Raw genomic sequence first — 15,770 nt, forward strand, 5'->3', positions numbered from 1 at the left:
TATATATATATATATTTTGAATTCTCATAATTTTTCTTCTATACCCTATTAGTAAATTATTTTTCTTTTATAATATTCTTGTTGAATTACTCATTTAGTTTCTATTTTAAAAATTTACCTTTTAATCCACTAATTAAATTTTCAAACATATTAACAATTTGTTTTATATTTTTATGATTTTGTTAATCATGTGGGGTTAACATTATTTTTCATTTTCAAGTACACTAATTAAGAATTGAGCTTTATGTAAAACTTAAGATAGCAAATGATATGGAATGTTTGTCATGATTATTTTTTAAGTTAGAATCTTTGTCAATATACAATTTTTTTCCTTTTATTTCCTAACTATCTTTGAAAATAAATTATTTTTTGATGATTATTACGTACTGACCTCTAAAAGATAATTTAGTTAGTAATTTAAATTTTTTAATTTAATTTTTTTCAATATATATTTAATAAGAAATTAACGATCTTGTAATTTAGGAGAGATTTTGGTTCTCACTACAAAAATAAGATATAGGCTTAAATATACATTTGGTTCCTATTCTTGTTGTTTTTATTCAATTTGGTTTCCATTTTTGTTTTGTGTTCAATTAGGTCCTCATTTTCATCAAGTTTTGTTCAATTTGGTCATTTTCACTAACGGTGTTTAAATAGTGAAAAGATAATTATAATATTTATATTAAAGTTAAATTTAGTCTCAATTTGAAAAAGATGAAATGAATCTAGTTTAAAAAGAAAATAGAACTAAATTGAGCAAAATAACAAATACAGGGACCAAATCAAAATTTTTTACATAAATAATTAACATGTGAGAGAATTATAATTTGAGACGTGGCAGCTTTTTTTTAAAAAAAAATAAAAATTAAAAAAATAAAAATAAAATAAAAAGTTTAAAAAAACTACAAGTTGACACATGGCAAAACCCTACAAGTGTCAACTATTTTTTTAGGAAAAAAAAGTAAAAAAAAAATTAAAAGTTGACACGTGGTAAAATCCTATTTTGACATGTGTCAACTGTTTTTTTAAGAAAATAAAAGTAAAAAAAAATAAAAAAAAAGATTTTAAATTTTTTTAAAAAAAATAAAAAAATCATGAGCTAACACGTGGCACACAGTTAACATCATCAATGATGCCCTAACAGAAAGGGCTAAATTCAAACAAATTTTCAAAAAATAAGACCCAATTGAGATAATTTAGAAGTTGAAGACCTAATTGAGATTTCGTAACGAAAATAAGAATCTTCCGTGTGATTAAACCTTGTTTTAACAATTAGAGCCTATTCTTGAAGTATAGACTTCAGTTATAAGAACGAGGCCTAAACCCTCCTATTTTTACTATGCTTAGATATGATCCGATTGTAAACTCGGAATATAACAACGAAAATAATCGACATCCAAGCTCGTCATTGCCCTAATGTTTAAATCGATATGAAGATAGATATTGGAATGTGTATAAGATGGGAATGAGACAAATATATACATACTTATCTCGTTTCTATACTCAATGTATTACTCGCATCCATAGCATTTGAATGAAGACATTTTCTATAATCGAATTGTTTGCGGGAGGGAAATGAGGACATATTGTAATGCCCGAAGTCGATAAAGTCTTCACTTTTGAATAGAATTCTAAAGTCAAAACTTAGCAAAATTTAATTCAACAAAAGATAGTGATCTATGAACAACTCATTATTCTAAATAACTTAACAAAATTTATCAACGGTCCTCTTAATAAAACTGTTCCTTTTTTGTTGTCGTTTACTTTACATGTCAAAGATTATCTTTAAATATCCAATAGACCGAGTGTGCAGTAATTTTCTTCGCCCTTTTCCTTTGAAAATTAGCCTTTGATAGCAGAGTCCGTGGAAGTGTTGTTACACGCACTTGCATATTCTTCCCCTTGGAGGAGAAATCAAACATGGCTTCTTCAGCCACAATCAATAAGCCCCATGCCGTATGCGTACCACACCCAACGCAAGGCCACATAAACCCAATGCTAAAACTAGCAAAACTCCTTCACTTCAAAGGTTTTCACATCACCTTCGTCAACACTGAGTATACCCACAAACGCCTTCTCAAATCCAGAGGTCCTGATTCTCTCAAGGGTCTCTCTTCATTTCGCTTTGAAACCATTCCGGATGGTCTACCAGAGCCTGCTGTGGATGCGACACAGGATATACCTTCCCTGTGTGACTCCACTAGAAGAACTTGCTTGCCTCACTTGAATAACCTGCTCGCTAAAATCAATAGTTCAGATGCCCCTCCAGTTACTTGCATAGTTGCTGATGGTGTCATGAGTTTCACTCTTGATGCTGCTGAACAATTGGGTGTCCCACTGGCGCTGTTTTGGACCCCTAGTGCATGTGGGTTCTTGTGTTATGTGCAATTTGAACAACTTATTCAAAAGGGCATAATACCCCTCAAAGGTAATTCAATTAGTTTGATTTCTGTCTCAATTACAAACTGTTTGGTACTTTGGAACATGAGAATTTACCTTATACATATGACTTTTTGGTGTAATAGTTTGTATAAGTTTAATAAGTTGAACCCTTTTGCGTCCAACATGTAGACTCAAGTTCTCTCACGAATGGGTACTTGGAGACTACAATCGATTGTATACCAGGAATCAAGGAAATTCGATTGAGGGATTTTCCCAGTTTCATTAGGACCACAGATTCAGACGATTTTATGATTGAGTTCCTACGGTGGGAGTGCGGGAGGGCTCGAGAAGCTTCTGCAATCATTCTGAACACGTTTGATGCTATGGAGCATGATGTTTTGGAGGCATTATCATCTATTTTGCCTCCTGTTTATTCCATAGGTCCTTTGAATTTACTGGTGAAGGATATCGATGATGAAGACTTGAATGCGATTAGGTCCAATCTTTGGAAGGAGGAGTTTGAGTGTGTGGAGTGGCTTGACACCAGAGAGCCCAACAGTGTTGTTTACGTGAACTTTGGGAGCATCACGGTTATGACAAGTGAACAGCTAAATGAATTTGCATGGGGACTTGCTAGCAGCAACAAGAGTTTTTTGTGGGTGATAAGACCCGATGTTGTCGGGGGTGAAAACGTTGTTCTGCCTCCTGGGTTTGTGGAACAAACCAAAGACAGAGGCCTGTTATCTAGTTGGTGCCCCCAAGAACAAGTGTTGGCTCACCCAGCTATTGGGGGATTTTTGACGCACAGTGGTTGGAATTCAACTTTGGAAAGTGTGTGTGGAGGTGTGCCAATGATATGTTGGCCTTTCTTTGCGGAGCAACAAACGAATTGCAGGTTCTGCTGCAAAGATTGGGGGATTGGGTTGGAGATTGAAGATGTTAAGAGAGACAAAATAGAGAGCCTTGTGAGGGAGTTGGTGGATGGTGAAAAGGGTAGAGAGATGAAGGAGAAAGCTATGCAATGGAAGGATTTGGCTGTAAGTGCTAGTTCTGGTCCTTATGGATCTTCGTTTCTTAATTTAGAGAATTTGATTCGTCAAGTTCTTGTGGGCGAAAGTGTTAAAAACTAGTGTAAGAACATTTCAAATATTTTAACTTACTCTTTCACCATACCACCATGTCTATTTACTCCTTTCACTTTTCTTGGTTGTAACTCCTTTTCATTTCCCTTCCTTCTTTTGCATTTTTTATGCTTCTTAATTCTGATCAGTGATTATTCTACTGTGATTTCCAGTTCTGCTGTTTGGAGTCCATTTGGTTTTTGTGGTAACAACTTTACTTTCCTTATTTAAAACTTCAAACTAGAAACGGGTTTCTGACATATGAAACATTTCACAATATATATTTTTATTTTCATATGAAAGAAAAAAGCAAAACAATATATATATATATATATATATATATATATATATATATATATATATATATATATATATATATAATATCTTTTTCATTCGTGAGAGGGCTCTTTTGTTATGTCATATAATCTTATAAAAAAGAAGATATGTTAGATGGTCGCCTTGACGTTGGGGTATAATGTGAGTCTAAGTGTCGTGGATGTGTTGGGCCACATCAAACTCTTGGTTGTTTTTTCTTCTGCTCTTTTTTTTTTTTTTTTCTGTATTCTATAAAATCTATAAACTTCAATTTATTTTTTATTAAAATTATAATAAAAAGATAAAAAAATTATTCCGTATCTCAATTTTTATAACGAATTTTGAATAATGCCGAAAGATATTCTCAGCATCACCATTTCCACTCTGCCACCATCACCTCCATCTCTACTCTTCCACTGTCACCATCTCCCACTCCCACGACAGCATCTTCCTCCTCAACCCACACACGAGAAATCACATAGACCTCCATCCATCTTCATGATAATTTTCATAAATCCCTACCTCTTTTTTCTTCACTTATCATGTTCCTTATCCTCGCTGCCACCAAAGTCGCACAACGCACCTTCTACACCTCCACCCATTAAACCCACGTTCCAGACCACCCACATCCTGAAAGCCTTTTTTTTCTTCCTCCTCAATAATGACAATGACATATATTGGAGATTTTAAACAGACGAGAGATAAGACGATTTGGTAGTTATACATGTTAACTTTTTACGCAGCAAAGAATGCACAATAGGGTTTAAAGTGATGAATGAATATTCAAAAAGGAATTGTTTTCATACACAAAGACTATGATGCTTTATATAGTAGCATACTACAGAGAGAAAACGAATACAACAGAAGAAAAACTGATAGTTGCTTTTTTTAAAACTAACAACCCTCACAAGTATTTGACTTAACTTCCTAACACTCCTCCTTAAGTCAAACTAGCTTTGATATTCACAATGCCAACCGCAACTCAGATGCACAATGCTAAACTTTGAGTTTTTCATTGCATACTTGATCACGTATGGAATCGTGTTTCGATATGCTTGCTCCTCCCGTGCGATGTAGGATGCTTTGCCAGATGAATCGCAGATTTGTTATCTATCATCAACCTAGCTTTGCTTGAGAGTTCCACCTTCAATTCCTTCAAGAACGTTTCCAGCCATATTGCTTAACAGCAAGCTTCTGAAGCTGCAACATACTCAGCCTCACAGGAAGACAAAGCCACCACTTGTTCCTTAGTTGAGTTCCATGAGATTGGAGCTCCTCCAAGAAAGAAAATGTATCCTACATTGCTCTTCCTATCACTCCTATCACCACACCAATCAGAATCTGAATATCCCACTAACTCCAAGTCTGAATTAGCTTTTCCATGTGGGAACAGAATCCCACAGCCCATTGTCCCTTGTAAGTACCTAAGAATCATCTTGGTAGCACACATGTGTGACTCCTTTGGATCTTGCATGTGTCTACTTATTAACCCAACATTAAAGCTTAAATCTGGTCTGGAATTGCATAAGTATCTCAAAATCCCAACCATTCTCCTACAATCTGTAGCATTAACAAATTCTTCATCAGGTGCAGATTTCAGCTTCAGCCCAACTTCTGCAGGTGTGACTGCAGGATTGCTATTCTCCATTCGAAATCATTTCAGTAGGTCTTGTGTGTACTTTGTTTGATGCATTATAATACCATGCTTTATGTTAGTGAATTCAATACCAAGGAAATATTTGAGCTCACCTATATCACTCATTTCAAACTCATCTAACATTTGCTGTTTGAAGTGAGTAATATCCTCGTCGTTGCCTCCGGTTACCAACAGGTAATCAACATATAGCAACACGATCAACTTGTTAGAGACAGAATCACCAGACTGACTTCTCATGTATACTCCATGTTCTAAATTGCACCTGCTAAACCCAGTGAGCCTAAGGAACTGGTCTATTCTTTGATTCCAAGCTCTAGGAGCTTGTTTCAAATCATATAGGGCTTTTTTCAACTTATAGACTTTCTCCTCCCCTCCTTTCACAATAAAACCCACTAATTGTCTTACATATACATCTTCCTCCAGAAAGCCATTCAAAAACGCTGCATTGACATTCAGTTGGTGCATTGACCATGAGAAGAAAACAGCTAGTGCTACCACGACTAAGACTGTCTCTATTCTTGCTACTGGGGAAAAGGCTTCTCCATAATCCACCCCTGGTTTTTGTAGGAAACCTTTCACAACCAATCTAGCTTTGTATCTCATTATCTCCCCTTTTGGATTCATTTTCACCTTGTAGACCCATTTTAGATCAATAGGTTTCTTCCTAGATGGAAGTTCAACCAAATCCCAAGTTTGATTCCTTTCAATTGATGATATCTCTTCCTTAATAGCTTTTCACCAATTGTTATCTGTTGTAGCCTCATCAAAGTTCACAAGTTCAGATTCTACAATTAAAGCAAAGTGGACTAAATTGCCATCTGTTGTTATATCAACATCGTGCAATACCTCATAATCATTCAAATGTGCAGGTTTTTGGATGATTCTTGATGACCTCCTTACACGTGCATCCTGATCAGCATGAACCACATCAGTATTCTCTTCCTCTATCACGATTGTGGGCTAGGAAATTTTATTATTGTGATTTTGCTTCCCAATCCAAGCAGAGGTTTCATCAACTACCACATCCCTACTTATATGAACCTGGTTATTTACAGGATCCCACAATTTGTAGCCTCCTGTTGAGTGGAAACCAATAAAAATCAGACGTATCCCTTTGTCATCCAATTTACTCCTATATTGGTCAGGTATGTGCTTGAAGCAAAGAGACCCGAAAATCCTCAAGTGGGCAACACTTGGCCTTGTCCCACTCCAAGCCTCTTTTGGTGTAATTCCTTTCAGCCTCTTTGTAGGAGAACGATTCAACACATAGGATGTTGTTAAAGCTGCCTCTCCCCACAATTCCTTTGGCAGGTTCTTACTCTTTAACATGCACCTAACCATGTTCATGATAGTCATATTCCTTCTCTCAGCAACACCATTGTTTTGGGGGGGGGGGGGGTGTATGGAGGTGTGATCTCATGCTCAATCCCAACTTCATCACAAAAATCCTGAAAATCTTTTGAGGTATACTCTCCTCCTTCGTCTGTTCTTAAGACCTTGAGAGCCCTTCCGCTCTATTTTTCCACCAGATATTTGAATTTCTTAAACACCAGGAGTGCCTCATTCTTCCTTTTTAGCAAGTACACCCACATCTTGCGAGATAGATCATCAATGAACGTAATGATATATCTACTCCCACCATACGTTTCCACTTGGATAGGACTGCGTATGTCTGAATAAATCAGATCCAATTTTTCTATAGCTCTTTGAGGCACGAACTTCCAGAAACTTCTTTTGGTTTGCTTACACTCAACACACTTCTTGCATAAATCTCTAGGAGCCTCCAACTTTGGTAGTCCTTCAACCATGTTCTGATTCTTCAATAGAAATAAATCTTTGAAGTTTAGATGCCCATACCTATAATGCCAAGTCCATTCTGCCTTGCTTGTTGAAACAGCGAAGCAATGATGCTTTAGTGCATTCATCCCAACACGAAAAGTTTTGTTTTGGCACAGATCTGCCTGTAAAATAATATGTTCTTGATGATCAAACATGCTTAACCTATTATGTTTCATGGTAATATGATACCCCTTCTACAGTAGCTTGCCCTGGCTTAACAAATTAGTCTTCAGGCTGGTACATATAACACGTGTTCTACCATGACTCTTCTTATCAGCACTTAACACCACTCTTCCCATGCCTTCTACTGATAGGTTGCTGTTGTCTGTAAATCAGATCTGGCCATAGGTTGATTCACTCATTTTAACAAACCAGTCCTTTTTTCCCGTCATGTGTGTTGAACACCCTGAGTCAAGATACCAGGATGGTTCTTCTACTACTTCCTTATCGATCTTTACCACCAGAACAACCGCTTCTGAGTCTGAATCTTCTTGGGCAAGATTTGCGTGGTTGGTGGACTTGTTTTTTTACCCTTCTCCATTTCTTCATTCACGATCAAAATGCCCCAGCTTTTGACAAATGTAACACCTCACTTTCTTCTTGTCAAATTTCTAGGGTTTGTCTCCATCTGTATTTTGCTTCTTCCCTTTTACGGGTTCTACAAAATCAGATTCTTGATTCTACTCCTTCCAATTCTTCACTCCTTTGGGCTTACCTTTCAGCATGGACCTCACTTGTAAATATTGTTCTTGAATACATTTTCTTTCACTCAACCTGTACTCATGCGCTTCCAGTGAGTGCTGAAGTTCCTCCATCTCCAAAGTTTCAAGATCTTTGGTCTCCTCGATTGTTATCACTAGGTGATCGAACCTCAGTGGTAGGGACTGCAAAACCTTATGCACCACATGCTGATCAGAGACCTTCTCATTACACATTTTCATAGCATTTACCAATCCTTTAATCTTATCAAAATATTCTGCAACCGTTTCATTTTCTTCCATCATCAGAAATTTGAACCTCCTTCGTAGGGCTTGCAACTTTACTTTCTTGTGTTTGTCTCCAACCCCATAAGTCTTTTCCAAGATCTCCCACACTTCTTTGGCAGTACTTGCCTTGCAGATCTTGTTAAAGATATTGGAGCTTACACATTGATACAACAGGAACCATGCCTTGCTATCGAGCTTCTACTGTTGCTTGAAGTGCTTTTTCTTCCTTAGATGCCTTGTTGCTTAGCTCACCTACACCTTTTTGGATAATTTATGCACCATCTTGAAACCCAAAAATTAGCAGCATCTTGATCTTCCATTCATCAAACATGTTGTCGTCAAATACTGGCAAGCCCCCCTGTATAATACTCCTCATTCCAGCCATTCTTCTGTAGATCCACCTAATAGTACCCCTTCACATGAGGTTCTTCTATGGGTTTTCTTGATTGAGCAAGAAACCATTCTTCTTCACCAAAGAATCACTCCTCTATCCGGAGTACTATTCAAGACAACTTTACGACACGTACTGGCTCTTTGTAACTCTTCACAGGTTTTATCGGAACCTTGCTCCTGATATCATTGTTAACTTTTTACGCAGTAGAGAATGCACAACATGGTTTAAAGTGATGAATGAATATTCAAAAAGGAATTGTTTTCATACACAAAGACTACTGTGCTTTATATAGTAGCACACTACAGAGAGAAAACGAATGCAACAGAAAAAGTAAGAGTTGCCTTTTTAAACTAATAGCCTTAACAAGTATTTGACTTAACTTCCTAACAATACATAGGTACAAACTTCACTTTACAAGTTTAAAAGTCATTGGTGTAAGATTGAATTAAGTTTTAAATTTACATTTTAATATGATATCAGAGTCGAAGATGACTCAAGGGTTTTGGAGACTTAAAGAAAACTTAAGAATGAGACATTTAATTTGAAATTTATTTTTTGAGCTTTTCTTTATGTAAAATTATCTATTAATTATCATACTTAATTTTATTTAACTTTTACACTATTTTCGAATTCTAACCCGCGCTCATTGCTTATTTCATTATAGATTCATCTCCATTGTCAACAAAAAACTTAGTTAATAGTTTTACAATTAAATCCAAGAAAAAATTTCATTTTTCTCATCAAAATATATGCAAAAAAAAACTCTTGAAACCCATAGATTAAAAAAAATACCAAAAAACAAAACCGGACAAAAGAAATGCATTTTTAATGGTAATATGAATTCAACAAATAGAATGAAAACAACTTCTATACAAATATAAGAAAAATCAAGCTAACCAGAAATGAGATAAGAAAAGATTGGTACACACAACACCTTGAGATTCAAGGAATGAAATTTGTCAAAACTCTCAAGAGAAGAACTATGAAATAAAAGAAAGCGAAAAGGGAGGTAAGGACTAGAATAACTAGATGAGAAATCAAAGAGATAAAAGAAAAAAATAGAAATCAAAATTGGCTTATACTTATTAGATTTAAACACTCGACAAGGAGAACATATTTGATATTGAATGAAGATCCATTGCTTATGATTCATGTTCCCAAAATTCTTCCTTTGTTGTTATCTACATAAGTCACGAGCTCTTCATTCTTTAATATCAATTTTGCAAATTTTTCTTGATCATCAGTCATGTTCCTAGAACACCCACTATCTAAGTATCGCAAATCCTTCTTATCACTTTTTAACACCTACAAAAAAAATAGTATTATATGGTACCCTTAATAGATTGGTCCAACACTATTTGGTTCTTTTGATCCATTTCAAATATCTATTAAGTACATCAAACTTTCTTGAATTGTAATTTTTCAAAACATGACATTTTCTCGTACAATGATTGCAAGCTATTAAAGTCATATCACTTGATTTGCTTGTGAAAAAGTATTTTATAAACTTCTTAACTTTTTTTTTCACAAAAAGGAATTGTAGCCAATTCCAGCTTTTCCAAAAATGCAATCTTGAGAGCCAAGAATAGCTTCTAATTTGTTTTTCCTTTAGTGAACCTTGCGCAAGTTTTCAAAATGTAGTTCACTGTATTTTCTTAAGTAGTGCATGTTTTACGGGGTTTTGAAATCAATTGATTTTCACAATCACACGTTGAATTTTTGAAAATTAGATCTAAATATTCAAAATCCTCTTTTAATACAGTTAATTCTTTTTCTAGCTAATTAATTTTGTTAACGAATTATTTAATCCTTTTAACCAATTATTTTTTATAGCAATCATATTTGCTTCATCATGAAATTCCTTAAAAGCATACAATAGTTGATAATAATCACTCTTTTCTTTTGAGGACAGAGAACTTATTTGACTTTAGGATGGTCATTCATAAACAACAATGAGACACAAGTTTACCTCCTTACTTTCTCCTTGTGATGAACTACTTGTTTAATCATCATTATCCCCCCAAGCTATATATGCACATTTATCCTTGGACTTGCTTTCATATTTCTTGTCAACACCTTTATCCTTGTTTTGGTTAAAGTTTGGACACATAATTTTGGTGTGTCCCTGTTTTCCACAATTGCAACAAGTAAAGTTAGGAGTACTATTAGATTCATTTGATTTAGAATTGTACCTCCAAGCTATATATGCACATTTCTCCTTGGACTTGCTCTCCTATTTCTTGTCAGCACCTTTATCCTTGTTTTGGTTAAAGTTTGGAAATATAATCTTGATGTGTCCTTGTTTTTCATAATTGTAACAAGGAGTACTATTGGATTCATTTAATTTAGAATTGTACCTCCTTTGACTACCTTTATGACTTTTTCTCTTCAGAAACTTTCCAAACTTCTTGACTAAGAGCACTAACATAAAAAAGGCCTTTTACGTTTGGCATTTTCGGCTATTTATGTCTGTTTAAGGTTAGGTATTAGACATAAATTTACGTTTGGTGCTAAACTAACAGACATAAGTGGTTTGCAGCCTAGATATCTTCTTCATCAACAATTTTTTGCCTTCTCAACATAAGAACAACTGAACGTTTCAAAAAATGGAACACAATTAGCGTGGTTTAATGAGTTTTCCATCTTCCTCTTGAATATGAACCATTGCTTATTCGGGTTTACATAAGGAGTTAGGTAGTGCATCTACGTTACGTTTTAAGTTTGTAGTGGCTCGCATTTTCGTTCTCAAAAAACACCAGCAGTAGTGACGACAACTCTAAAAAGAGCTCCTTCATGCCGGCAAGTGGTGGCTATGAGTCATATTTTCACATCTCGAAACTAAAACCCCTCACACAAGTTTGAAAGTACTCCTTATAGCTTCGAATGGGGTTCAAAAACTGAGAAAAAGAAAGAGAAACATGAGCAAAGTGATGTAGAGTTCATATTAGAGGAAGAAAAACGAAAAAAAAAACTCACCAAGGGATGGAGCATAGTGTTCGTAATGGGGTTTGCGTTTTTCGTTGTCAGTGTTACGTTTGTCCTTCTATAGATTAGATGTAAATTTATGTATGACTTGAAGGGGTGAGACGTAAATCTTTATACATTATTTACAAAATTGCTACTGCACATTTTTAACGTATGATCTACTATGCTTGGATGTAAACGATTGACGTAATAGGTCCTTTTTGTGTTAGTGGAGATTTATATTTTCATTTTCACCAAGCTTAGCCACATCTTCATCTAACATATCATTCTTCTAGGTGCTTGACTTCAAGCAAATGTTATTTACCTTTTTCTCACTACTCTCTTGTTCATTCAGCCTATTCATTTCAATTTCATGTTCCTTAAGCTTTTCAAACAACACAACAGATTGTTGAAAAATCCTTTTATTCTAAAATAATCGTGACTTTAGCACTAGTGCAAAAAAAGACCTTTTAAGTCTATGAATTTATGTTTGTTCGCAAGAAAACAAACTTAGAAAATGTGTGGTGGTAGTTTGGTAAAGAAAAGCTAGTTATTGAAGTTTTTTGTTGACTAACAGACTTAAATGAATATGTTTTCACATATGTTACTTAAATTAGTATTTTTAAATTTGGGAATTGTGGAACACTCTTAAAAAGTATTTTAACTTACCCTAAACCAATTGACGGGTGAATTCAAAAGAATTCTTTGGATTTTAATAAAAAGAAGCTATGATTGAATTTTATCTATCTCACTTGTTTGTAATCTAGATAAATGTGAACATATAGCATCTAAAAATACCAATATGGATGCAACACTCAATAATCATTTATATTGATTCCTCGCATATAAAATTCATAAGATTAGTTCCATGAATATTGATTCCTCACATATTCAACAAACTATCCAACATTACATTTAAGTGTTATAAGCAATTGAAATATTGAAATATATTCCTAGCATCACAATACATCAAGTATCATTGTTCATATCAGATTTTCAGAAATACTTTCCAGTCAGATCTCAAAATCACAATCAATAATCTAATGATTGGATAGAATTAATCATTAAGGAAGGAATTGTAAGTTTGAAATGGTGATTTAAGCCAAAATGGGGGGGGATTGGGTGTTTAAAAATTTTTCGATAGCATAAAATGTAACGTCCTAACCGGAAATTACTTATTTAAAATAAAACAAATTAAAGATAATAAAAATAACCTCATTTATTCTCAACAGCTTTCCCAAAACGCGGGAAAATTAAATTCCAAAATCATCGCGTCATTAATAAATAAAACTGAAGAATTTAATTATTACAAAATCAAACCATCCATACAAGTATTACAAAAGAAAATCTATATTAAAACTAGTAAACAGTCCCATGGTTGATCCTCACTCCGTCTCTACACATCCTCACGCTCACTTGTATCAACCTCTGCTCTCATGTAACAAATTACATGATCATCGCCAAACACACCAGATAGAGTGAGCTCAAATAACAAAAATAAACACAACATAACTGAATTAAAATTTAATATCAAAACTCTAACACATGTTATCATTTTCGCTTTTTCTCAGTCCCTCAACCTTCAACAATTAATTTAGACGTCTATTATTTCTATACCCTTTGGGTGAAATCAATGATCGATCTTTGTTGCACGAGTGTCTACTCGCCCCTCCGACTACTGGCCACCACCTGATAGTCCACACGTGGAAATAACTTTGCCACGACCTCTCAAAGCGACACCAAGTGAAGTTCCCCAAAACGAACATAAGTTCGTAGTTGTTTCCAAACTACCACAACTATATCAGATGCACTGAAGAGGGCAATCATCCGAAACCTCACCGTACGAGCCACGATCTCCCACACTCCACTGGACTTCCTAAACCACCAGGCTATAGCCTAGAGTGACCACGTGTTACCCAAATACAAGATACACTCGTAACTGGGCCCCCAGCCAAAGCATCGCCTCATGAACATCACCTAAAGCTGTGTAGAAATCCTTCCTCGCGTACCAACTCTGTACCAAAATCGCCTGGCGCGCCTCTCGTGTCGCTAGGTGGAACTTAGTTCCAGACCGCCTGGTGGGCATCTCACACCACCAGGCGCCAAGCACCATACAGTAGTCTCAATGCTCCATCACCGCCTGGCAGACCCCAACCTTGCTGCCAGGCACCACGCACTATTCAGGGCTTCTGCTACACAATTCCGCCTGGCGGAACCAACCCTACCGCCAAGCACCACGCAAGTTCAGTGGCCACTGCCACTATTTTGGGACTCCATCGCCTGGCAGTCCACCCCACGCCACCAGTCGCCATACCAGTAGCGCAATGCTACTGGTTTTTAACATGTTAAACAGGTCCTAAGGGACCTCAAATCACACATTACTTCAATCTTAGCCAAACCACAGTATTCCATACATCAAATTGTGACTAACAAGCAATACATGCACATAATCCATACACAAATCAATTATCATCATGTTCCCAATTAACCATTCCCTAATCAGTTGGATCCACCACAAGTAGTGTCTTATTACTGCTCTCTAATACATACAATTCATATCAAGTTTCCTAATTCAAATTGTACTCATTCTTAAGTTATGACCGAAGAAAACCTGATTTCACTCTTTTACTAATTATTCCCCATTATCCATACTATAGGTTAACCTTATTAGCCAGATTCCTTCCGTAATATTCATGGCCCCAACATCCCAAACTCTACATGCACCATCGAGTAGTCTTAATTTCAAGCGTACACATTATATAGGGTTCATGATATATTCTTATTAACATTATTCCTATGAAACCAACACATTCAATCAATTACATAATTCAAACTCATTCATCATCAACTCCAACGGAACCCTAATTACCCAAGTTCATGCAATATACATCCATTTAACATATAAACATTGCCTGCAGTCAAATACACCATAAATTTCATATTCATGCATATAAATCATCATGACAACATCACGGAAAACACAAGAAAACCCAGATCAACCAAAATTGGCTTCCCTGTTCGCATCACCTAGCGGATCCTCCTCTGCTGCCAGGCGGTTCATGAAGAAAACCCAGAAAAAGTGGGTCTGAAGCTTGTGTCGCCTAGCAGGTTGCGCGTGACTGCCAGGCGATTTCTGGAAAATTCCAGAAACCCGAATGAAACTTTGATAAAAACAGAAAAATGAAATCCTAAACCATTGATACATCACGATTTCATACAATTAAAGATTAAAACAACCAATAGGAACTCCCCTAACCTGGATTCCTCGCTTTAAGATTGATAACTGTAGAGCTTTCCTTTGACCAACAATGGCTTGCTTCCGCAACAACCCTCCATCTCTCTAATTGTGATTCTTATGCTCTCCAAAACACTTCAGACCGTTTCATTAGAATGCTCTCTATTTTTCACCTTATTTATCCTCTCTCACTCACTCTAAATTTCCTTAATTATCCATAATTGAACAAAAACGAAAAATTCCATTATGGTTGTGTTAATGGTTATTCAAGATACATTATTCAAAGATGCCATGACAAAATCTGATTTTTACGATACAACCATTGGTACCAATTGAGGGTAGGATTAGGATCATCAAGGTAAAACACAACATGTTGGGTGGTGATAGAGTGGCATTCAAGGGTGGAGATACAATGGGTGAGATCGTCAAGTTCGAAGTGGATGGATCTTTGATCATTGGTGATGGTAATTTAGGCCTGAGTAAGTTTGGCAATAGCTTCCTCAAGGTGAGAAAGAGCACGTGCCTGTTGGTCAGGAGCACGAGTAATGGGAGAGATCAAAGGAAGCCCCAAATTGATAAGTGAAGATTAAATGAAATCCTGAATTGGAGGTCAGGATCACTCCTCCAGTAAGAAAGAGAGAAAGATATTCTTAAATTATATGTCTTATTTCATTCATATCAGCATTACAATTCTTATATAAGATGAACTATACCAGAGTTGTAACAGAGTCTAAAATAACATAATGTAATAAAAAATTTCACTAGGTGAATGATAGTTGTCTACTAATAGATTTGATAAATATTTAGTGTTTGTAATCCTCCCAACTGGATGGACGTTTGGTGAGCGTTTGAGCCTAACTCCCGCATCATTCGTAGG

At 35.7% G+C, this 15,770-nt stretch overlaps 1 protein-coding gene and 1 pseudogene across 1 annotated transcript; one reads left to right on the top strand and one right to left on the bottom strand.

Annotated features, from left to right (window-relative positions):
* Positions 1-1,812: 1,812 nt before the first annotated feature.
* LOC114193340 (7-deoxyloganetin glucosyltransferase-like) lies at positions 1,813-3,679 on the top strand. Its single transcript, XM_028083092.2, has 2 exons — positions 1,813-2,428; positions 2,572-3,679. Exons 1-2 carry the CDS (start codon positions 1,921-1,923, stop codon positions 3,510-3,512), a joined length of 1,449 nt encoding a protein of 482 aa, XP_027938893.2. The 5' UTR covers positions 1,813-1,920; the 3' UTR covers positions 3,513-3,679.
* A 1,319-nt stretch (positions 3,680-4,998) lies between these two features.
* Positions 4,999-5,466, bottom strand: LOC146884346 (secreted RxLR effector protein 161 pseudogene; annotated as a pseudogene).
* Between the last annotated feature and the right edge of the window lie 10,304 nt (positions 5,467-15,770).

Source organism: Vigna unguiculata, chromosome 8 (assembly GCF_037176805.1).
Source record: "Vigna unguiculata cultivar grain cowpea cultivar isolate G323 ecotype 2 chromosome 8, ASM3717680v1, whole genome shotgun sequence".
In the NCBI taxonomy this organism is placed as follows: domain Eukaryota; kingdom Viridiplantae; phylum Streptophyta; class Magnoliopsida; order Fabales; family Fabaceae; genus Vigna; species Vigna unguiculata.

What these genes read in the sequence shown, in the direction of transcription:
- LOC114193340 (XM_028083092.2), top strand. Translation starts at nt 1,921, where the DNA reads ATGGCTTCTTCAGCCACAATCAATAAGCCCCATGCCGTATGCGTACCA. An exon ending in GGGCATAATACCCCTCAAAG is followed by an intron (nt 2,429 to 2,571) that starts GTAATTCAATTA and finishes TCCAACATGTAG; the next exon opens with ACTCAAGTTCTCTCACGAAT.